Source organism: Chelonia mydas, chromosome 25 (genome assembly GCF_015237465.2).
Source record: "Chelonia mydas isolate rCheMyd1 chromosome 25, rCheMyd1.pri.v2, whole genome shotgun sequence".
Classification (NCBI taxonomy): domain Eukaryota; kingdom Metazoa; phylum Chordata; order Testudines; family Cheloniidae; genus Chelonia; species Chelonia mydas.
This window is the reverse complement of record NC_057858.1, coordinates 5064233-5086874: the sequence shown is the minus strand read 5'-3', so window position 1 is coordinate 5086874 and position 22642 is coordinate 5064233. Positions and strand designations below refer to the sequence as shown.

Here is a 22642-nt window from a genome sequence, read left to right as displayed (position 1 = left end):
CAAAGAGACCAAGGATGAAAAGGATGAAGAGAAATAACTCACAAAGCCAGCTATACTGAGGAAGATGTTTTTCCTTTCACAAGGAGCCCAGGCTGTGTTTAAAAGCCAAGGCTGCTGGGAACTCATTTACAGGAGGCCTTGCTAACCATAAATGGAGGCATTGTCAGTGTCCTCTCGAGGCCCCACCTGCAATCGGATCTGTTTGGGTGGCCCAGTAGGTCTCCGGACAGGCACAAGGGTCCACCCACATGAAGTGCCCTCCAGAATCAGACCCTAAAGCAGTTTCAGTGGAAGAAAGGCTAAGGAGAGCAGATCGCCAGCCCCAAGCAGAAATCATGGGGCAGGTCCCTGGAAATACCTTCATTCACTGTAGCCCATTTGGTCTCCTGGCAAGTTATTCCAGAGCACCAGGTGAGTGGCCCAGAACCAGTCATTATTACTGTGGTCCTACAGGCAGCGCACACCTGCACAGTGATGCCACCGAGACAAGCTCAGCTGCCCGCCAGCCAGCAATCTCACCTACCTAGGAAAGAACATTTATCTGGACAAATTTAAGTCCCCCCATCCCTCTTCCCAAAACCAAGGCCTGGCAGCACCGAAATCAGCCAGTGCAGGTCCACTTTGATCTGCAACCCCAGTTGGTATTCCAGTGCTGGGCTCCCAGCATAGCTTTTTGCCTCAGTCCTACTCATAGACTTGAAGGTCAGAAGGGACCATCACGATCATCTAATCTGATCTCCTGCACATCGCAGGCCACAGAACCCCACCTTCTCCTGAAATAGACCCCTGACTTCTGGCTGAGTTCCTGAAATCCTCAAATCACAGTTTAAAGACTTCAAGTTACAGAGGATTCACCATTTACACTTGTTTAAACCTGCAAGTGACCCTAGAGTAGCACCCACTCGCTGAGCAGTGTACACAGAAAGAGAGACAGTCCCCTGCCTTGAATCCATACAATACAGATATGGGTGGGAGGGGGAAGGAAGAAGTGAAGTCACTTGCGCACGGCCAAAAACCAGCTCACTAGCAGAGATGGGGCTAGAACCCAGGTCTCCTGAGTTTTGGTCCAGGGCACTGCTAGACCATACTGCCGCTAAACAGCCACTACGGAGTAAGATAAGACCAAACTTTGCTTCACCCACCAACATCAGAAAGGGCCATTGACTCCTGGGAGCAGAAGCCTATTCACAGCACCAAACACCCTCACTGACAGGCACCGATACCCTCATGTTTACTCCAGTAGGAAAAACCCTGCACGGTTCCACTGGACTGTATAACAGAGGCTTTCTGGATAGGTCAAGCAGGGACTGAACTTGCGTCCGCTAGCTCTGAGAGCAGGAGCAGCTACTGCCTGGGCCAAAGGACCAAGCGCATTGGCTCACAGGTGTAGCACACTCAGAAACTTCTCCCAGCCACTTGAAGGGGCCAATGTGCCGCAGCGGGTTAGCGTGGGGTACCATTACTTTGCAGTTCATTGCCACAGCAGTGTCAGTGCCCTGCTGTAAGAGATCATAACCCTCTTGGCGGCTGCACGTCTCAGAGCAAATATAAGATAGTTCTGCAACCTTAACCCTAAAGTCTGAATGCTGGGTGCACAGGGCAAAGCACCCCAACCAACCGCACAAAGGTTGGTGGAGTCACTTCAGGTAGCCTGCAAGCCTACTTTCCAAGACCTGTTCGTCAGAGCGTTTATGACGGTCACTGATATCACAGCATTAGCTTGTTGTACACAGCGTTGAGAGACGGACTGGGTGTTGGGATTTTTGTTTCCCATTCACTGGCATAAAGCTACAAATGATACGGGAAACCTTAACTCCGCTCCTCCTGTATGTGAGTGCTCCTTATAATGCAGTTTCTCCTTCCATCCTCACACATTCGTTCTCAGCTAATACACTCTAACAACATACATCTTCATTTACAACCTTAAATACAGTTGTTCTGTCTTGAAGCTGTGAGACGCCATCTACCAGACTAAGAGTACATTAAAGTAATTGATATGAAAAGCACCCAGTAAATCGTTCTTACACGGTGGACTGTGGATTAAGTATTACATCACAGAGCAAGCACAAAAGATTTGCAGGTATATAACAGACCACCTCAGCTCTCAGATAAATTAGCTTAGTAATTAACTGCCTCATCCCTGAATGCATCCTCCCACCTCACAGGGTCCTAGAGCCCAGGTTCCTGCCCGAGTCTGAACATCTAAACCACAATTAAACAGTCCCTTAGCCAGAGCCTGAGCCAGATGAAATGGGCTAGCCGTGGGTTTTTAATTGCAGGTTAAACATACCCTGTATAAGCTTTGAGAGCTTGGCTCTCTTGCCAGCAGAAGATGGTCCAATAAAAGATGGTCCCACCTTGTCTCTCATCCCCTAAGCAAGGTGTGAAACAATTGAAGAGGGTTCAGAGAAGAGGCACAAGAATGATTCACAGTCTGGAACATGCCTCACACAGAGAGACTTCAAGCGCTTTACATCTATTTAGCTCATCAAAGAGACGACTACAAAGTGCCTTGATCATGGTCAGGGAGAAGATTTCTGATAGCAGAGGACACTGTCATCCAGCAAACAAATGCTTAATGAGATCCAATGGCTGGACATTGAAACCTGACAAATTCAGGATGGATATAAGATGAAAATAACAGATGTACCCTGGGGTGAGTGAGATCTATGCCATGCAAACAGATTGTCAGATCTTTGGAGCGGAGACTCTTTATTCTGTGTTTGTACAGCGCCTAGCACACTGGGGTCCTGGTCCATGAGGAGGGCTCCTAGGCATTACTACAGTACAAATAAAATAATAATAATGCAGGAGGCCAGGCTACATGATTACAATGGTCCCTTTGCCCTAGGCAATCACAATAACGAAGTGAACATAAGTATAAGAGAATGAAAAGAAATATTATCAGACGCTACACGTGTGTATTGATGGCTGTAGGAGAAATGATCTGCTATCATCTTGTACTGAGAATCTATACATGATCATGTAATTCAAGACTGTATCGTAATACTTATGCACAAGGGGCAGGGTTTAGGTTACACAGGCAATTTTACCTTTGTCATTTCCTGGCTTCTGGGAGCTTAAAGTTACTTCTTTAATATTCTCTTAGCATAGTTTTCTGGATGGAGTTTCCTAGGGTGTTCTTGTTTAAGAACATAAGAAGGGCCATACTGGGTCAGACCAAAGGTCCATCTAGCCTAGTATCCTGTCTTCCGACAGTGGCCAGTGCCAGGTGCCCCAGAGGGAATGAACAGAACAGATAATCACCAAGTGATCCATTCCCTGTCGCCCATTCCCAGCTTCTGGCAAACAGAGGCTAGGGACACCATCCCTGCCCATCCTGGCTAATAGCCATTGATGGACCTATCCTCCATGAACTCATCTAGTTCTTTTTTGAACCCTGTTATAGTCTTGGCCTTCACAACATCCCCTGGCAAGGAGTTCCACAGGTTGACTGTGCATTGTGAGAAAAAATACTTCCTTTTGTTTGTTTTAAACCTGCTGCCCATTTGTTTGTTTGTTTAAGAAAGAGGAAATTCTCTAGCATGGAATTTGGCTGTAGGTGGAGATCTTCTCCTGCAACTTCCCGTCCCAAACAGCTGGCAAATCCCCTCTCTGGCTCACTATAGGAGCTGGGAAGCTTTTTTTACCTTTGAAAGGAGTGCGGCAAATGACCCAACTCTCCTGCAGAGCCCCCATTCACTATGCCCCCAACTCAGCAACCTACCAAAGCATATGATTGAATCCCATCCAAATCAATGGGATTTAAGCACAGGCTTAAGTGCTTTGCTATTTCAGGGCCTGTGTTTTTGACTGTGCTGGTGAGCTAACCACACCTGCATTCTCACTGCCGCTTTCCCTCAGCTCTGCCCCCTCTTGGCTGGGGTATCAGGCTTTTTGTGGCTGGGTGGGGGTATCAGATCCTAGGCCACTCCCTTATCTGACTAGTGTGTGGGGAGGGGAAGGAATCAAATCCCAGCCCTCCTCCAAATATCTGCCTCAGAATGCAGGTATCAGATCCCTGCCTTCCCCCATCTCTGATGAGGGTGCGGGAGTAGGGGAGGATATCAGATCCCAATCCTCCACCTACAGCTGGGGAAGGGGGCAGGAAAGGTATCTGTTCCCCGTCCCACGCATCCATAGCTGGAAAGAGGGTATCAAATCTCAGACCCTTCCCCCATGGCTGGGAGGATCTCACATCCCTCTCCCCTATGCCTGGGGGGGGGTCTCATATCTCCCCCCCACCCCAGGGCAAGGGTCGCAGATCCCTTTCCCCCCATGGCTGGGGGGGTATTACATCCCCCTCCCCTATGGCTGGGGGGGTATCAGATCTGTCCCCCATGGCTGGGGGGGGGTCTTACATCCCCCACCCCTATGGCGGGGGGGGTCTCATATCTCTCCCCCCCCCCATGGCTGGAAGGGTCTTATACCCCCCTCCCCTATGGCTGGGGGGAGTATCAGATCTCTGTCCCCCGTTGCTGGGGGGGTCTTACATCCCCCTCCCCTATGGCGGGGGTGGTCTCATATCTCTCCCCCCCTATGGCTGGGGGGGGTCTCATATCTCCCCCCCCCCCGCCCTATGGCAGGGGTCGCTGATCCTTCTCCCCCATGGCTGGGAGGATCTCACATCCCTCTCCCCTATGCCTGACGGGGGGGGTCTCATCTCTCCCCCCCATCACTGGGGGGGTCTTACACCCCCCTCCCCTATGGCTGGGGGGAATATCAGATCTCTGTCCCCCATGGCTGGGGGGGGTCTCATCTCCCCCTCCCCCGTGGCGGGGGAGGGAGCCGGGGCGGTTCGGGGCTGCTCTCTGCCAATCGCCATGTTTCCCGGCCGCCCCCAGCCCGCCTTCCCCGGCGTGGGCCTGAGCTGGCCGGCAGCCGCCCCTGCGTGACCGCCTGTGCCGGGGTCGGCCCCCCCCGCGCCCGCAGGTGTCTGGACGGAGCAGCCGCCGCTGGGCCGGGCCGCTCCCGCTGGGCGACGGCGTCTGGGGCCGGCGGCGGGTGAGTGAGCGCGGCCGGGCCGGGCCGGAGACGCGCCCGGGGCCTGGGAGGCGCCGGGAAGAGCCGGGGGCCGGTCGCAGGGCCTGGGCAATGCGGTGAGGGGCCTGAACCCCCTAGGCCCCGGGGGCGGGGGGGTCCCCAGGGCGGCGTGGGGCCGGAGGCGCCTGAATCCCCTCAGCCCGCGGTCACGGAGCCGAGGCGAGGGGTCCCAGGCAGGGAGGGGCCGGGGGTGCCTGAATACCCGAGGCCCGCGGCGGTCGTGGAGTCGGGGCGGGGGGCGCTAGGCGGGGAGGGGGTCCCAGGGCCTGGGGCACCGGGGGGATCCCTGAAGCCCATAGGCTCGCAGGGCCGGGGGGGGGCAGGAGGTGCCTGAAGCCCCTAGTCCCGGGGAGGGCTCAAGGCGGGGGCTGGAATTAGGGCCGGATGACCCCCCCCCCCCGACACACCCACAAAGATGGGGGGGGTGCGTGCGTGGCCTGTCCCCGGCCCTGAGCCGGAGCGTGGCTACAAACCCAGTGCAAGGCCGCAAAGCCTCGGGCTCTATTTGAAGCAAGGCCGCCCTCGGGTGCGGGGCGAGCGGAGCGATTTCGTCCCGCCCACCGGCGTGCAGGCGATGGCTGCCATGGGGCGGCTGTGGGTTGGGGCCAGCGGCGCGATTGGTGGAGGGACCTGTCAGTTAGGGGGCAGGGAGGTTGCCAGGTGCATTGTTTTGCAGACGGCCCGGGGTGAGGCTGTGGCCGGGGGGGGCGGGGCAGGGCAGGGACCTGAAGGGCAGAGTAATGACCCCCATGGGTGCCCACAGCCTGGATTGACAGCGCCTGGCTTTCCAGGTCCTTCACAGCCCCCTGGCAAGTCAGCTCCATTGTGCACATGGGGACCAGCCGCACAGAGTCTGGATTTCAATTCCCTTGCTGGAACCAGATCACGCTCCCGGAGCCGGGAATAAAACCCAGGAATCCTGACGCCCAGTTCCCCCACCCCCAGCGTTAACAATTACGCCACACTCCCATCCCAGAGCTGGGAATAGAACCCAGGAGTCCGGACTCCCAGTTCCCCCAGCTCTGACCAACCACGCTGACTTTCCTGGGCTGGAAATAGATCCCAGGAACCCTGAGTCCAGTCCCTTTGTTCTAACCATAAGACCACACTCTCTCCCAGAACCAGGAATAGGAGCCTAGAATCCTGATACCCAGTCCCCCTGCCTTGACCACTAGATTACACTCACCCTGAGCTGGTAATAAAAGGCCTGGCTCCTACTCCCTGCTGCTTTAATTACAAGGCCATGGTTTACTCCCACATCTATGAACAGAACTCAGTAGTTCTGACTCCTCGTTGCTTTGTCTTTACCACTGGGCCCCATGTCTCTCCCCAAAAGTGAGAACAGGTGACTGAAAATAAACTGACATTGTTAATCACCCCCTTTAAATGGGGCCATTTTAACCGCCCCACTGATGGATTGGCTTTAAAAGGTACAACCCCCCATCAGTTCCTCTTCTGTTTGCCTCCACGCCCCCCGTCGCCACCAAGCATTTCTATAGCCCCATAATCATACACTGTGTGTTACACAACCCAGAACAAAATGCACTATGTGCCCCAGAGCTCTACAAAGGCATCATAGTCTCAGCCATGTGAGTAGCCTGTGGGGAATAAACTCTGGATCCGCAGATTAAAGTACTGATCTCTGCTGTCCGCCTGCCCCGCACACATGTCCACACACGCTGCTCTTTTTATCCATGGAAGGGCTTTTACTAGTGATCCCCTTTGGTGTGTGCGTTTTGTAACTTAAACTTTCATCCCTTATTTTTAGGTTGGATTTTTGTTGCCCTGTTCTCCCTGCCAGAAGGCAGCTCGTGGTGGGGGTGACATCTTCCCCAGACAGGAAGCAACAGCTGGAGCAGTTCTTGAGCTAAGGTGACTTCCTCTAAAGGCTGGGTACAGGAATCTGAGAAAAATCCCAGTTCTTTGGGTGGGGTAGGTTTAATCCAGGAAGCAGCATGGGAGAGAAGCACCAGCAAGCTGGGCAGTGGGTGAGGTTCATTCTGATGACTGGACCCTGACCTCTACTAGGGAGTGATGCTTTTGGTGTACCCCTTCCTCAGTGACAGCAGCACGGGAGCCTCCCCAGGGCTCCATGTGTCTCTTTGCGCAAAGCTGCTAGCTCAGGACAGGATGGGGCATGGTGGCAAAGAGGGGAGAGGATTAGACCTGCTTTAAGGGATAGCAGCATCGTGCCAGGACTGAGCCTTTTGCTGAGGTGACTCTCCTACTGGGGAATTTGACCCCCTCTCCAGATCCATGCCAACACTCTCTGCTTGTGAACATACTTCTGTTGCAGTGACGTTTCCTGCTTTGATCACATTTGGTTCCTCAGTAGGACCCTCCATTTGGATCCTGCCACTTTATTTTTTTGCATTTGATCTGCTTTCATAGCATGAGTATTGTTTTCATTGTCACTTCTGTGTAATTCCTCCAAGTACCGTTGGACAAAAGGCTTTTATATTCAAAAGGGGCGGCTGTTGTCGGGATGCCCAAAATTAGAGGCCACTTCCAAAAATGAGGGCGAAAAGGACTGTTGTTACATCTAGGTCCTCTCACATTCCAGGGTTTTGCTTCAGTATTCCCAGCATGAGTTGAGTTAATCTCATCCACGGGGCAACATCTAGATAGTCAAGTGTGGAGGAGGTTTATCTGAACGTAGAGTTTACGTAGCGTAGCCTGCAGGGCATGGGGAACCCAATGCAGGGCATGGGGAACCCAATCCGTGCTGTGTTAAGGAAAGCTGCAGGGTAATATTAAAGAAACTCTAATCACCCATGTAAGGACAAAGAGGAGTGAGCTAGTAAGAATTGAATCATTCCCCTCCCACAGAAAACCTCAGGAGAGGGGAAATGTTCCTTGTTCCCAACACATTGTTCCCTCCAGGGGAAGGTTTTGCAGGCACATGGCTCTTCAGGGCTGCTGGGATCCTTCCATCAAGCTGAATGAAGCAGCAGTAACTCCTGTGGGGCTTGTTGAAGAAATGCCACGTGCTTGCTAAGGACAGTACTGTGTTGGAGCACTGGCTCTGCTCCCCTCCCACCAGCTGATCAACCCCTAAACCTAGTTCTAACATGCACTGTTCACATGGAGGGACATCTGTGGGCTTGGACAGAGTTGCTTCCCGCCTCTCTCAGAAAGCTTTGCCAAGGGCAGAGTGGAATTTCCTGTTGCAATTTTTAAAGGCTTTGCTTCCATTGGATCAAAATTATTTTACTGTACTGTATGTAGCTCGGGGCCAGATTCTGATCTGCCTTTTAACCAGTGTAAACCTGAAGTAACGACCCTGAGATCGGTGAATTTACTACAGATTTATGACGCAGAATCTTGCCCACGCAACAGGAATAATTTATAATCTGTGCTGTAGGCTGTGTCGTATGTTTCTCATCTCTTTCCGTCTCACTGCTCTTTACTACCAGGAGCCGTTGCTTATGGCTTTTGCTTAAAATAATTCAGTACAGTTTGGGAACATAAATAATGCAGCACATTCGAACGTGAAAATGCACAGGTGTTTGAGGGTGTTTTTTTTAAAACAACACAAGACTGGCCAAAAATTGCGTGTGTTAAGGGTTTTACAAAACCTAGTAATAATAGGAATTCTCTCTTATTTACTTTCATAGCCCACTCCCATCAAGGTTCAAAGCAGTTGATCAGAGAACACAGACATTTGTGTGGATTTAAATGTTCTCTTTTAATATTTTCCAGGTTAGTTATCACAGCCTTGGGGTAGTGCTTGAGAACCAGAAAGGAAAACTTGCTATAAATGAAAATGAAAGCTGTAAAAGTGCAAAATGTAACTAACCCACCCTAGTATGGTCCGTTTAAATGCTTAGATTTAGTGATTGAGGGAGCTGCTGCTAACACACATAAGGAAATTTCTGATTGATATTTGGGACCTGATTGTGCAGCCTTTACTCTCACAAGTAGTCCTTACTCATGCAGGTATCCCATGACTTTAGTAGGCCTACTTGTATGAGGAGGGACTACTTACAATCCTGCTTCTTTTGACTTTAGTGATGCAGGACTAGGCCACTTGTGAATATGGGTTGCAGGGTTGGCAAGGGCCCTGATCTAGCAAACATTTGTGCATGAGTGTAACTTTTAGGAGAGTAAAATTGCACAAGATCACGCCTCTCTTGGGGGCCTTTGTGCACCTCCTTGGTCAGCCAGAGTGTACAAGGAAATGTCACGCTGATATGTAACTGCTGTGTCTCTCTTGTTCCTGCTTTGTAGTTGGAGGAGAGACAATGGCCCAGGAGACTAATCAAACACAGGTGCCTATGCTGTGTACCACAGGCTGTGGATTCTACGGCAGCCCCCGGACCAATGGGATGTGCTCAGTTTGCTATAAGGAGTATCTACAGAGGCAACAGAGCAGCGGCCGGATAAGCCCCCCAGGTAGAGGAAAGTCCATTGTTTGGAAATCTGGGTGCGTGATATTTTATGAAGCCAGGACAGAATGGATGAAACGTAGAGCTGCCTCTTGGCCGATCTGAGAGATCTCTGCCTCGGCATATAAACCAGGCTCCCACGATCCCTGCACTACCTTAATTATATGCACCCTGATCCAAATTGTTTGTTAGACATGGCTCCCATTCATCACACTCCAGTATGTTGCATGTCCTGACAGTGAGACTCCATGCTGTTCAGCTGTTCCCTGAGCTCCCCAGTTACCACCAGAGACATCGGGCCAGATTCATCCCTGGTGCAAACCCACTGAAGTCAGTGAAATGGCACCAGGGATTAAATTGGCCACTTGGGTTGTCTAGTTTTCTCATCTCAATAGTGCTGACAATCAGAGCAGTGAAATTAAGGATCTGATCCTTGCTACTGAACGCATTAGACATGTGACTGAACAGAGAGGCAGCTGTGAAGACAAACTCTTTTCTTCCCATCATTAGCAGGATTCACTCCTGCTGTGGGTTTATGCAGACACTGAGTGTACAGGTACTTAGATAGCAACGTGAGAGATGCCTGATAAATCCCTTGTATAATTTTTATCCCCAGCATAGCAATGCTGTACTTGATTTCACTGCGGGGGATGGTACGCTAAGGAGGTTGTTATTCCTTAAGGAGGATTAGAGAATTCACTAAAGAGTTTGGTTTAGATCCTCAGCCAGTGTAAATCGGTGTGTTTCTGTTGTAGCCAGTGAAGCAACACTGATTGACAGCAGCTGGGAATCTGGTCCTTTGGCTTTAAGCAGTGGCAAAATAACATTTGGGTTCAAGATAACCCAGGCCTTGGGTTAGGCGCCTGCAGCGTCCCTTTAAGGGCCTTTCAAAGGGCATGTCTGTCTTGAGGTGGAGAATGGGGCAGGTTGGTTTCTCAATACCAAGAAACTGAGAGGGGAACTCTCAAAGAAGCCTGATCCTGCAGGGAGCTGAGCAGCCTTCCATTGAAGCCAATGGGAGTTGAGGGTGCTCAGCACTCTGAGCCTTTGGGGGTAGGTTCTCCTCATCATCCAACAAAGCCTCAGGAGCAGCTGAAACCTCCGTGGATGATCCCTTTGGCTCTTGTGGCAAAAACCGCTTGAGTTGGTGAGAAGGGTTTTGTGATCCTGGGTCTGAAGGACACCAGGTGAATCAGGAATTCATTCCTGAGCCTTGCCTGCTGTCCCTTGGCTATTGGTTAACGCCTGTGGAGCTTGCTGATATTTCTCATTGTTCACTGAGAATGTGGGGTTTTGTCTTAGCAGCAAATGGTCCCAGCAACAGCCCTGCGGCTTCAGATTCCATCCCAGGGCAGGGCACAGAGGGAGACCTGACGCCTGAAGATGTGAAAACCAGGTAGGGGCAAGAAACTCTATGCGGATCTACCAGCAATAGCTGTGGGACCAGGAGAGAGGTTTTTATTCTCTCCCTTACAGCTGATTAGCTTTTCTAAAACAGTCTGGGTCTAAAGAGATCACTGACTGTTCACCTCCCAGACACCAGGGCTAGCCTCCAAGCTTCTAATGCCCCAAAGGTGACTAGCTGACATATGGGGCCAGGTATGAAAGGCACCTGTGAGTATCCTTCCACCTCCATGCAGCTGCTGCTTGGAGCTTTGCTGAGGTTAACCCTGTCTGATCCTTTTCCTCTCCGCCTGCTTCATTTCAGAGGAGCATCCTGTCTGTACAGACAAGCCACAGGGCCTGATTCTCCTCTCAGGCTGGTGTAAAGAGTAATTCCATTGAAGTCAGTGGAACTATATTGGTGTAAAAATGCTGTGAATGAGAGGAACACAATACTTCGGGAAGTCCACAATAGACCTCCCTATGTGTGGCTAATGTACTGGTGCAGCACCTGGATACAGGGGTGATGTGTGTTCTAGAAAACCCCTGGAGGGCTGGAATGAGACATAGGAGAATCAGACTTATTGTCTCCAGTTCATTGCTGTAAAGTTCAGCAGAGTTCTGTCCTTAACTTGATTGAGGGAGCTGACTGCCTGGGTGTGTTCACTTCAGCGGCTGAATGCAGGGGAGGCCAGCCCAGCTCCTCATTTGGAAGGGGCTGTTGATGAAAGAGAGAAACCGGCCTTGCCTCTTTTCTAGAGGGAATAAAAAACCCACCAGATCAAATCCATCCCCACTGTAATTCCATTGATGGCTGTTAACCCAGGGTTGAATTCTGCTCATAGCTTTCAAAGGCTCCAGATAGTATTAAATTCAAAACCAATGATACAGATGTGTCTGAAACAGACTTTAATAAATGGAAGGAAAAACATCCAGGGCTTAGACTCTTCAAGGGAGAAGAATCAGGTGGATTTCTGACCTAGAATACTAAGTTGTAGTACATAGAAATACCATGCCCGTTTCTACGCACACAGCTCTGCCTGTGCACCCTAGGCAGAATCCCAAAACCCGCTGTATTCAAATCCCATTGGTCTGTCCCAGCTGCTTCATCTCTCACACCACCCCTGCTGTTCTCACTCAGCTTTGCCATAGCTGTACAATCCTCACCAGTAGCTGTTCCAGTCCTGGACCTCTCTCTGTGGACTGTGAATCCTGTCCATGGCCTTGGGATTAGGGGGGAGGCTGAGATCATCACAAATTCATTCCATTTGAGTCCTAAGAGAAACTTGAACCCAAGTCTCCAGAGAAGAAAGGTTAAATGATTGACCTACCGTGCCGCTGCGCTTTCTGTGAATGTAATGAAGTTAATTTTATGAGCTGAAGATGCCTCTCACATAACTGCTCATCAGAGGAAAATATTTCTGTTTGCCCTGTGGTTTGTTTGTTGTTGTGAATGCTCCCAGCACTCAGACTCCTGTGACCCATCAGATGACGGCCATGAGCATATCCAGAGAGGAAACCAGCAGCGAGACGGTCGGGTACATTAGCACAGAAGAAACCTCATCAGCATCTTCCTCATCAGGTAGTCAGCTGATTAAGACTTGGCACGAGTATAAATGACAATCCAGTTTTAAGCAGCAAATAAAATGGTAGCCAGGAACACAGGGAGGAGTCACACATGTACGATCTGTAGCTAAGATCTGGGGAAAGGGTTGGAAAGGCTTTTCCTCATTGCCTGAGGTCGAGGCCTAATAGATCACTCTGTGGGCTGAGAACTGACTAGCCACCAACCTTCAAATACCTGGCGGCCAGATAATCTTCCATGATTTCTGTCTTTTTAAATGTCAGAACACCTGGAAGCAACCCACTGCTGGGTGTGCCCCTCTCTGTGGTTGCATGCTGAGTTCCGTGCCATCTCTCTCGAGGGATGAGTGGCGATCGATCCAGTGCAGGTTAATGGCAGAGGACTAGGAAATAGGACTCCTGGGTTCTATTTCCGGCTATCCTGGTGAGTCACTCTGTGACCACAGGCGAGTCACTGAGCGGTTGCGTTCCTCACTTAGCCATTTCACAGATCGGTAATGTTCAAACCCGCCTGCCTCACAGAGATGTTTGTAAAGTGGAGAAGTGCAAGAGTCAGTGCTAAGTAGGGGACGGCTTCTTTCTGATCAGTTACAATTGGTTTGGAGCCCTGACAGCGCCACACACTGCCATGGAGACACTGCCATGGAGACGAAGCCATGGTTATTTAACCCACACCACCTGTTTGTTCCTGTACAAACGTTTTTTAAAAAATGGAGTGTTGGTGGCCATTAAAGGAAGCAGATCCTGCTGCCGGATTCAACCATTGGCTCAATATAGTGACAACTTTTCTTTTCTTTCGGGCACAGGGCAAGAACGTGGGAAGAGTAGGTTAGGCTAGGGTGGGGGTGGGGGTGGTTTCTGGCAAGCGGCGCAAAGACAGAGGTAGCCTAGTCTGGTGGAAAAGGCAGTGGGCAGGGAGTTGGGAGACCTGGCTTCTCTTCCTGGCCACTGACTCATTGCGTGGTCATCACAGCAAGACACTGTTGGAGGTAGGTCTGCGCTGCAGCGGGGGGGGAGGGGTGTGTGGGATGCGATGCACCTCATTCATGTAGACGTACCTGCACTAGCTGCGCTCTAGCTAGCTTGATAAAAACAGCCTTGAGGATGTGGCAGCATGGGCTGCACAAGGCCTCCTTACCCTTCGGGGTGTGTGCTCGCTTGTCCTGCCTGCACTGAAGTTCACTCCACTGCATCCTCCTGGCTGTTTTCAGTGAGCTAACAAGGTTACGGCTAACATGGGTACATCTGCACAATCCACAGATCACACCCCTGGCTACGGTGTAGATGTAGCCTTTGTCTTGGGCTAGACTTTCTAAGGTGTTTAGTCACCTAAAGATGCAGATAGGTGCCTGGTGGGAGTTTCCAAAGTGCCTAGGCTGGTTAGGCGCCGAACTCCCATGGATCTCAACAGGAGACAGGTGCCAGCCTGCTTAGGTGCTTTTGGAAGTCCAACAAGGCACCTAAATACCTTTGAAAACCTGGCCCTTAGAGCCTCAGGGTTCCCACAGGTAGAGTAGGGATAGTGGTGCTTACTTACCTGCATAAAGCATTTTATTTCACTAGGAGGGTGGTGAAGCACTGGAATAGGTTCCCTAGGGAGACAGTGGAATCTCCTTCCTTAGAGGTTTTTAAGGCCCATCTTGACAAAGCCCTGGCTGGGATGATTTAGTTGGGGTTGGTCCTGCTTTGAGCAAGGGGTTGGACTAGATACCTCCTGAGGTCCCTTCCAACCCTGATATTCTATGAGACCTACAGATGAAACATGCTATGTAAGTGTGAACATTCATTATTTATTTAGCTAAGCTAAAGCCCTGAACTGGGACTTGGGAGATCTGGATCTCAGACAAGTCATGTGATCTCTTTGCCTCGATTCTCCATCCGTAAAATGGAGATAATGTCTCTCACCTTTCTCTGTTGTCTAGATGATAAGCTCTTTGGGGCAGGTATTTTCTCTCGCTGTACGTATGTACAGCTCCTAGTCCCAATCTCCATTAGGGCCTCTAGGTGCTAGTGTAACAAAAACAATACATAGAAATGTTCTCTGGTGTAGAAGGAAGGTAAGGAAATTCTCCCCTCCTCTCTTTGTTCCAGAGACCCTCCTTGAAATATCCCAGAACTCTGCTGAGAGTGAGAAGACTTCAGAAAAACCCAAACCGAAAAAGAATCGCTGTTTCACTTGCCGGAAGAAGATCGGACTAACTGGTAAGACGCAATGGGGAAAGTGGCCTCTGGCCAAGAACGGTACCTGCCTGCTTTAGGGAAAGCAGATTTTTGAATCCCTGAGGTGGTATCTGTTTTCAGACATTATTGTAGGGTTTCATAAGCATACATCCATATCTCCTGGTTCTGTGATCCTCTCTGATTTCACAAGATAAGCAGAGTTGGGGTGGGTCAGTGTTTGGAGGTGAAATTTCCAAGGGATGTGTTGGCATCACAAGAAATGTGGGTGACTTGGTTGGTGGGATGCTGTCCTTTGAACAATACTGAACCCATAGCCTTAGCTTTCCCAAGCAGTGGCAGCGTGCAAGTGACACAATTCTCGTCTGTTTCCTTGCTGCTCTGAGCAGTCCAATAGCAAACTGAGCCACGCCTCTCAGTTTCGCTCAGCTGCTGCTCGGCAAAGCCTCGTGCAGAAGAAAAGGAAAGGAGCTGGCTGTCTGCAGAGTTCGGAAGACAGCTGGTGATTGTGGGTGCCTCGGTAGCTGGGTCCCCAATTTGAGACAACTTAAAAGGGTCTGATCTTCAGAAAGTACCCACCCTCTGAAAATCAGGCCCTTTTAAGATCTCGCAAGTTGAAGGTACCTGAAATCTTAACTCACTCCTGAAAATCTTGGTCTCTTTATTCACTGGAAAGCTAAAGTGATGCACTAGACCCTGGCATACCAGAGAAGGAGGCGAGTACGTGTGTGGATTTTTTTAAGCCCTTTGTACTTTCTGCCTAATGCTGAGAGGCCACTGAGGAAATGTGAGCCTCTTACAGCTTGTGGATGTCGCTACGGACAGATAAGGCCCGGGCACAAGCTGAGCTCAGTTAAGACTGGCTATAGGGAAGCCTGGGTAATCTAAGAATGTATCTACACATTCATTTTGCAATAGGGATGTTTGGAATTCATTCACTGGCAGTCCAGGTCTGGAACAGTCTTCCAAGGGGAATGATGGGGGCAAAAAAAATCTTAACTGGCTTCAAGACTGAGCTTGCTAAGTCTCTGGAGGGGATGGTACGATGAGACTGCCTACAATGGCATGTAGCCGATCAGCGACTGCTAGCAGCAAATATCTCCAGCGGCCGGTGACGGGACACTGGTGGGGAGGGCTCTGAGTTACTACAGAGAATCCTTGCTCAGGTGTCTGGCTGCTGGGGCTTGCCCACATGCTCTGGGTCTAACTGATTGCCATATTTGGGGTCAGGAAGGAATTTTCCCCCAGATCAGTTTGGCAGAGACCCTGGGGGGGTTTTCGCCTTCTTCTGCAGCATGGGGCAGGGGTCACTTAAAGGTTTAAACAAGGACGTGAGTAACTCACCCAGAGGTCAGGGGTCTGTTACAGGAGTGGGTGGGTGAGGTTCCTGCAGCCTGCGATGTGCAGGAGATGATCATGATGGTCCCTTCTGGCCGTAAAGTCTAGGAGTCTGAAGTCCAGTGAGAGACATTGTCAGAGGGGCAGGAGAAGGGAGGGCTTGCCCTGCTGGTACCGGTTCTTCACTCCCCAGGGCTGTCAATCCTGCACTGTTCCCTAGCACTCTGTTCACTTATATATATACAGCTGTTCCTTGGAAAGAGGGAACTTGACTTGCCAGCTGGCTGGGCCCTCTACCCTTCAGCCCAGGTATAGTCAGTCTTTTGTTGCAGACTAGGGTCCTATCTACCAGTGACTCCCGACATACCCCAGGGACTGTCTGCTACTCTGGGTTTCTATAGTGCTTAGTTCAATGGGGCTCCCTTTTTGGTTGGCCCTTAGCCACTACCATAATACCATGATCAGTGTAACATGGGACCGACGCTCTAGGCTGGGTTTTTCAAAAGCACTCGGTGTCGGCCTCGCTCTGTGGAAGTCAGTGGTCAAATCCCTACTGGGAGTAACGGGCAAAGTTAGGCCAGGAATGAGCACTTGAGAATCTGCCCCCCAAACCCCTGCCTGCCTCTGAAAATCAATCGGACTCTGACTGTTCGATGAAAGCAAGATCAAGCTATTTGTTACGACCCCTTGGAGCTTAATGGTGAAAAAGTAACAGGGTTGTTCTAGGTAAGCAGCATTAATCAGGTCCTGTAAGATGTTACAGGCAAGAGAATGCACTAAGCAATTAACTTGGCTGAGTTTCCTTATCAAAAACAGTATTCCCCTCAAATTACTCCACCATTTAATCTTTCCCTGGAAAAAGTGAACCCCAGAGCTGCAGAGGTCACGCTGTTTGAGCAGAGCTCTCTCCTCTTTAACCTAGTTATAGATTGTGATTAGCAACATGAAATTTACACATGAGCCTTTGCTTTAACCGGCATTAAGGTCCCATGCGCGAGATAAGCCCGAGGTGTTTCTGCAGTGCCTGGCACAACGAAGCCCTCATCTCGATTTGCAGCCTTTGAGCGCTATCATATAAATCTTATTAGCATGTCCACTTCCGGGTACCCAGAGGAGGGGAAATATACTCTTTGTGCAGGCTCTCCAGATTGGGATGCCCTCCTGGAAGGGAAGCTGCTTTCTTAACTAGCATGTTTAAAGGTCAACCCCAACCCCAACCCCGCCCCCCCCGACACCCACCACCACCACTACCACCACCACCACCCTCTTATGGGAATATTGGGTAGCACACAGGAATTCTGTGTATCAGGAGAAGCCAGGTCAGTACCTGTGTCCTTGGATTCTCAGGTGGGGATAAATTCATACATCACACCGGCATCTTGGAAATTGTTCCATAGCATGTTGCTTCCAGAAAGGTGCTCCAGGCTGCAGCATTGTCCGCTGGTTAAAGTGCTGGCCTCAAGCTAGGAGACCGGGGTTTTGCTCGGCTGCTGAACTGGAGCAGATTACTTCCCTGCTCTGTGCCTGGACTCCCCAGTCTAGAACACTGGGATCATGGTACCGGTTAAAACACCTTTGGGAAAACATTGTCTGAGAGCTAAACTAAATGATTAAATGACAGACTTCCGAGTCTTAGGTAGCTGAGTAGTTCATGTGTGTAGTTGACTCCATCCAAAGGCACCAGAGATATTAGCCATAAAACCCAGTTCTCTGGAAAATTTCCCAGGGGACCAATGATCAGATTTGGACATGGTTGTAGCTAGCACGGTTCTGTGGATAAAGCAGACCTAAAATGTCCAAGGAGTAACCAGTCTGTTACCTAGTATCTAGCGAGATCCATCAAAATACAGCACAACCTCAATTATCTGAGCTTCAGCAAACTGGTGTCTGAAACAGGGTCATTTCCCCATAGTCCATTATCTTTGGTTATTCAAACGCTTTCAGTGCTGCTGCTGCCTTCTGCCTGCCCTTTGAATGGGTTGTGCTGTAAATCTAACATGGCACACTGTACTTTGAGCCACTCCTCCTGCCATCAGGGCACAAAAGAGCTGACTCCCGGTCAGCGGAAATTTGAGAACAGGAAGCCTGATCTTTACTGGAAGCCTGTTGACTTGCTGTGACCTCCAACCTTGGCTTCTGATTGGTTCACTAGCCCTCCTCATCTCCAGAGAATGTGGGAGCGCAGGGGCAGTAGGCCCTGTTAAAAACCTTTTCCCACCGTTCAGGACAGCTGGCCCAGTCACAGGAAACTAAATGATGTGGTGGCCGAGTCACTGCCCCCTGGTAGCAGCTGAGCTGCCCTGGATAACCGGGGAGATCCACGGGGGACTCGCAGACAGCTAGGTGCCTACTCTGACCTTTTTTTAGGCATAAATGGGGTGTCACTGTGTGCTAAGAGCCAACCCTCTCGCCCTATTTGTGTCACCTCCCCGCCCTGATGGTTAATGATTAGCTCTGCTTTGTCTCTCTGGAATTCACCTATCCAGGTTTCGACTGCCGCTGCGGGAACCTGTTCTGTGCCATCCACCGGTACTCTGACATGCACAGCTGCCCGTATGACTACAAGGCGGAGGCAGCTGAGAAGATCCGCAAGGAGAACCCCATTATTGTGGCAGAGAAGATCCAGAAGTTGTGAAGGAAGCTGAGCATTGAGTACTGGAGCCTTGTGGTGTGGCACTCCTCCCACCCCCGCTCCCTTCCCCCCAAGGTGTCTGGGATCCTGCCAGGAGGTGAGGAGACTCAGCAGCCCCCTGGGGTTCCTTTCCCCCCACTTCTTTTCCTCTAACCGTCGCTCAGTTGACCTGTTTTTAACCAGTCTTCAAGAAGAAAAGGGATCTGCACATACCCCGCCTGCCCCCGATGTTAAGAGCTTTGGACTTGTCTTCCAGCAGGGCTGCGCACACAGCTCACTCAGCGTGGAGTTCAGCAGCCCTTCCGTTCTGTCGACAGCCCTGTGCTTTGCAAACGGGAGCCTGCTGTGAGTGTGGTGAGTCACTGCAGCACCTCGCTCTCCACCCGGGTGACGCAAGGAAGCTCAGCAGCAGCAAACGTCATCTCCTCTCCCGCTGAGGCCTTTGGTCTCAGACACAGGGAAAGGATTCTGTCCCATTACAGCTCTGAATTTTCTCCCTTCCCCTTAAGCAGCTGTTGGTGTCACGACAGAATATTAAGCAGTGGCGGTTGGTACGGCATTATGAGCTCGCGGACGCTGCAGCCAAATGTGAGAGTCACACCCATGAGCTAGGAACGTTAAGGAAAGACCCACAAATGCCTCTTTCCCTTCCCCAGGCTTTGTGGGATGCTGGGCTCAGCTGCGGGGGCTGCATTCAACGCTCCAGCTAGACGCACAGCGCTAGCCTCGTGTTTCAGACTCGCCCATGCGCGGTTGTTGGCTGCTTACTGAGCAAGGCCAATTGTAGCCCCACCGAAGCCCACGCGCCAATTACCCCATTCACCCTTCCCACCCTTTACCTTCTGCCTTATTGTGTGATTCTCTCTTATCAGGGTTGTGCGCAAAACTCAGACCAGCAATCCTCCTCCTCCTCCCTTTGCTGCAGGCATGCAAATCTCAGAGAGCTCTGTCCTCCCTCAAGGCCTCGCTGATATTCAGTGAGACTCTCTCTCGAGTGGGTGGATCTGGTGGGAAATCCCACTGAGCCGCCAACCTCTCCCAGCTCACTGCTTGTTCTCCAGGGCGCAGTGGTAGTGGCGGATCCTCGGCTGTTGTGAATCAGGGCCTCTCCATTGCCTTATAGCAGCTGAATATGCCTGCTTAGGAACTTCTGCCGTTCTGAGCCATACGGGTCCTCCCAGGTGTGGTTCCAAAGGGGCTGAGCTTGGACACCTCTGCGTCCCAGATTGAGGTGCCAATCCTGGATTCGAGGAGGGAGAGGGAATGTTGGAAATTCACAGGATCTGGCCCTCGATTAGATTTGAAAAGAGGATTCGGGGGGGGGGGTTGTGAAATCCACTTCTGTGCGGCGCGCCACCCCCACACCTGTGCGCCACCAAAATCCCACTTCCGTTCCTGTGCTGAGCAGGACTCGGCATGTAGGCGCTGGGCTGGCTCCCTGCAGAGGAGTGAATTTCACCCGGGCCACGCAGCAGCTCTCACCCCAGGAATCAGTCTGCCACTGCTGCTTTGAGGGCGCCCTCAGATGGGAGCGTTAGGAGATGGCTCGTTTCTAGCCTGTCTGCAGGACCCAACAAACTGAACGAGCCACGAATTCCAGAAGCAAAGGAAGTGAAATGAGCCCCCGGAGAACAAAGCAACTAAAATGCCTCTGCCCCACTTTTAAACTATCCCACATGATAAACTGTTTCCTTAAACATCGACTTTGTAGTAAAAGTGCAAAGAGCAGTTCAATTCCCTGGGCCAGACCTGAGCTGCTGTAAAGCAATACTGAAATCCACGCCGCGGCCTGGCCCATTCACACCAGCGGGGGATAAAGATTTTTAATTTTTCTACCTGGATCCAGCCAAATCAGTCTCTCCCCTCCTCGTCCTAGCAGCATTCCCTGCAGAAGGTACCAAGGGGAAAGAATTCAAGGGCTAAATTCTGGGCTCAGTAACACTGGTGTAAATCCAGAGTAACTACAGTGGAGATAGAGAGCCTGATTCGCTAGTGCCACCCTCTGCAGTCTTACACTGGTGTGACTCCATTGATCTGCATGGAGCTAGTGCATAAAACTAGAGTAACGCATTGGTGAATCTGTTCCGCTCTATGCAAATCCGGAGTAGCTCCATTGACTTCAATGCAGACACGCTAGTGTGAACTGGCTGGTTTGCCATGAAGTCAGCGGTGCTTCTTGGGATTGGTGCTCTAGGCAGGTCCAGCCGAGGATCCAGCCTGGAGCACCAATCCCAAGGAGCACCGCTGACTTCATGGCAAAGTCTTGTTTTGGTTTCACTCTAGGTATGTGCCAAGGTAACACAGCAATTAATCAGGGCCAGGCTGTAAACACAGAGCACCTGTGTTGTCATCCGTGCAGAAAGCTGGAATATCTCTGCTGGAGTCATTCTGGATACACACGGATGCTTCTGAGACCAGCATCTGGTCTCCAGCAGTTTGGGGCCATATAACCAGTGTTGGGGGTTGGTTTCCTTCTGCGCCATCCTTTTGTTAGCCTACGTGGGCTCGTTTGGTCTTGTGTTTAATTCAAGCCAGGAGGGTGAACACTAGTGGTTTCTTCCTCCCATCAGACGCTTGCTGGCTCCCACTTGTCTTGAGCCAAGCAGAAACCCCACTTTCTTTATAGAGAGAGATTTTTATTGGTGAAAAGGGTCTGCTGCACCATGGCTGGCTTGGTCCCCTAACCTGGCCCCTTCCAGCATGGCCATGGGAGCCCTGGAACCATTCTCCAATCACACACTTTCAGTAGCATTCACATTAAGCCTGGGAATTCTTTACCGGGGGGAAGGGTGGTTCATTGTGGACGGAAGCCCAAGCAGTGATAAACCAGCCCTCTGTTTCTCCACCACTTCCTCTATCTATGTCTTCTTCCTAGAAAGTATGATACCAGATATGTAAATATTAATATATTCTAGTTTGCTTGGATGGTGTCATCTGCTCTTTGTGTTGCTGTGGCTCGAGAGCTCTCTGATCCCCCGCCATTTGAGCTGATGTCTTGCGGGTGAACTACTGACTACCCCAGAAATAGCTGCGTGATAACGCGTTCGTTCCCTTTCCCCGTCAAGTGCCACTGTATTGTTCATCTCCAGGCAGCGTTGGCAAAGCGCTTTGAGATCTCCAGATGACAAGCGCCATAGAAGAGCCGGGTACTGTGATGAGTGGCTGGGTGGGGTTTTCCCCAAAACGCATTGCACCTGTTCCTTATCTCGCTCGCCCCAACATAAATCAGGAGTAGCTCCATTGGAATCAGCGGGCCTGATTCTTTGCCTTCTTCCTTGGGTCATTTAGAGCTGTCTAAAGGGAATGTTAAAAGGGTGGTGTTCTGAATTGCCTGTGAATTTCTGTCCGTTCTCTTTGGGGCACCTGGCATTGGCCACTGTCAGAAGACCGGATACTGGGCTAGATGGACCTTTGATCTGACCCAGTGTGGCCGTTCTTATGTGTTTTACACACCCACTGCACTGATGTAAATGAAGGTGCAAGGGGTTGGGGGGCCAGCGGCGTTAGACTGACGTGAGTTCAGATCAGGCCCTATCACGCTCCTGCTTTATTAATCTCTTTCAGATGATCTTTAGGTCTGACTTGTCACAGGCGGCAGCTGGGGTTGGCTGCACTAAAGCAGCGTCTCAAGTCAAAGGGGCTTTGCTGCTACCGAGTGGGGCATGATGAGTCGAGCTTTGCTAGCTGGCTTTTAAAGTGCCTGAGTTGCTGTCCGTCCCCGGCACATGCGTCCGACAAAGTGGATTCACAGCTTCTGCTCCAATATGTCTGTCAGTCTATAGGGTGCCCCAGGACACTTTGCTGCTTGTTCTGTCCCCATCGCTCCTGTCCTGCAGCGCAGTTCCTCTTGGGTTGGACGTTAGGCTGGGTATGTGCTGTAGTCGGAGGGGAGATTGCAGAATGTGTGTAGACACACCCATGCTAGTGTTCATCTAGCTAACGTGGGTGCTGGAGCAGTGAAGCCGCCATATCGTGGACTTCAGCACAGGTGAGCTGTTCAAAGCCGTACCTAGGGTACCTGGTGGCCTTGTACGGTGCTCTGCTGGGGCTTTGCCGCTGTTCGTACCCCAGCTAGCTGGACTAAAGTGAGCTTGGG

At 51.0% G+C, this 22642-nt stretch overlaps 1 protein-coding gene across 4 annotated transcripts; it reads left to right on the top strand.

The window, feature by feature from the left end:
- The first annotated feature begins 4786 nt into the window (after positions 1–4786).
- Positions 4787–21471, top strand: LOC102940551 (AN1-type zinc finger protein 5). Of its 4 annotated transcripts, none has more exons than XM_037885943.2 (7): positions 4787–5004; positions 6812–6915; positions 9274–9438; positions 10734–10827; positions 12278–12396; positions 14490–14600; positions 18401–21471. In XM_037885943.2, the coding sequence occupies exons 3-7, from the start codon at positions 9288–9290 to the stop codon at positions 18547–18549; spliced, it is 624 nt and encodes a 207-aa protein (XP_037741871.1). In that variant the 5' UTR covers positions 4787–5004; positions 6812–6915; positions 9274–9287; the 3' UTR covers positions 18550–21471. The 4 variants fall into 4 exon arrangements, with proteins under 4 accessions (XP_037741871.1, XP_037741873.1, XP_043392082.1 ...); XM_037885945.2 differs by having other exon boundaries at positions 4800–5004; positions 10737–10827; XM_043536147.1 differs by having other exon boundaries at positions 4854–5099; positions 10737–10827.
- Positions 21472–22642: the final 1171 nt, after the last annotated feature.

What these genes read in the sequence shown, in the direction of transcription:
- LOC102940551 (XM_037885943.2), top strand. Translation starts at nt 9,288, where the DNA reads ATGGCCCAGGAGACTAATCAAACACAGGTGCCTATGCTGTGTACCACA. An exon ending in CGGCCGGATAAGCCCCCCAG is followed by an intron (nt 9,439 to 10,733) that starts GTAGAGGAAAGT and finishes GTTTTGTCTTAG; the next exon opens with CAGCAAATGGTCCCAGCAAC. An exon ending in ATCAGCATCTTCCTCATCAG is followed by an intron (nt 12,397 to 14,489) that starts GTAGTCAGCTGA and finishes TCTTTGTTCCAG; the next exon opens with AGACCCTCCTTGAAATATCC.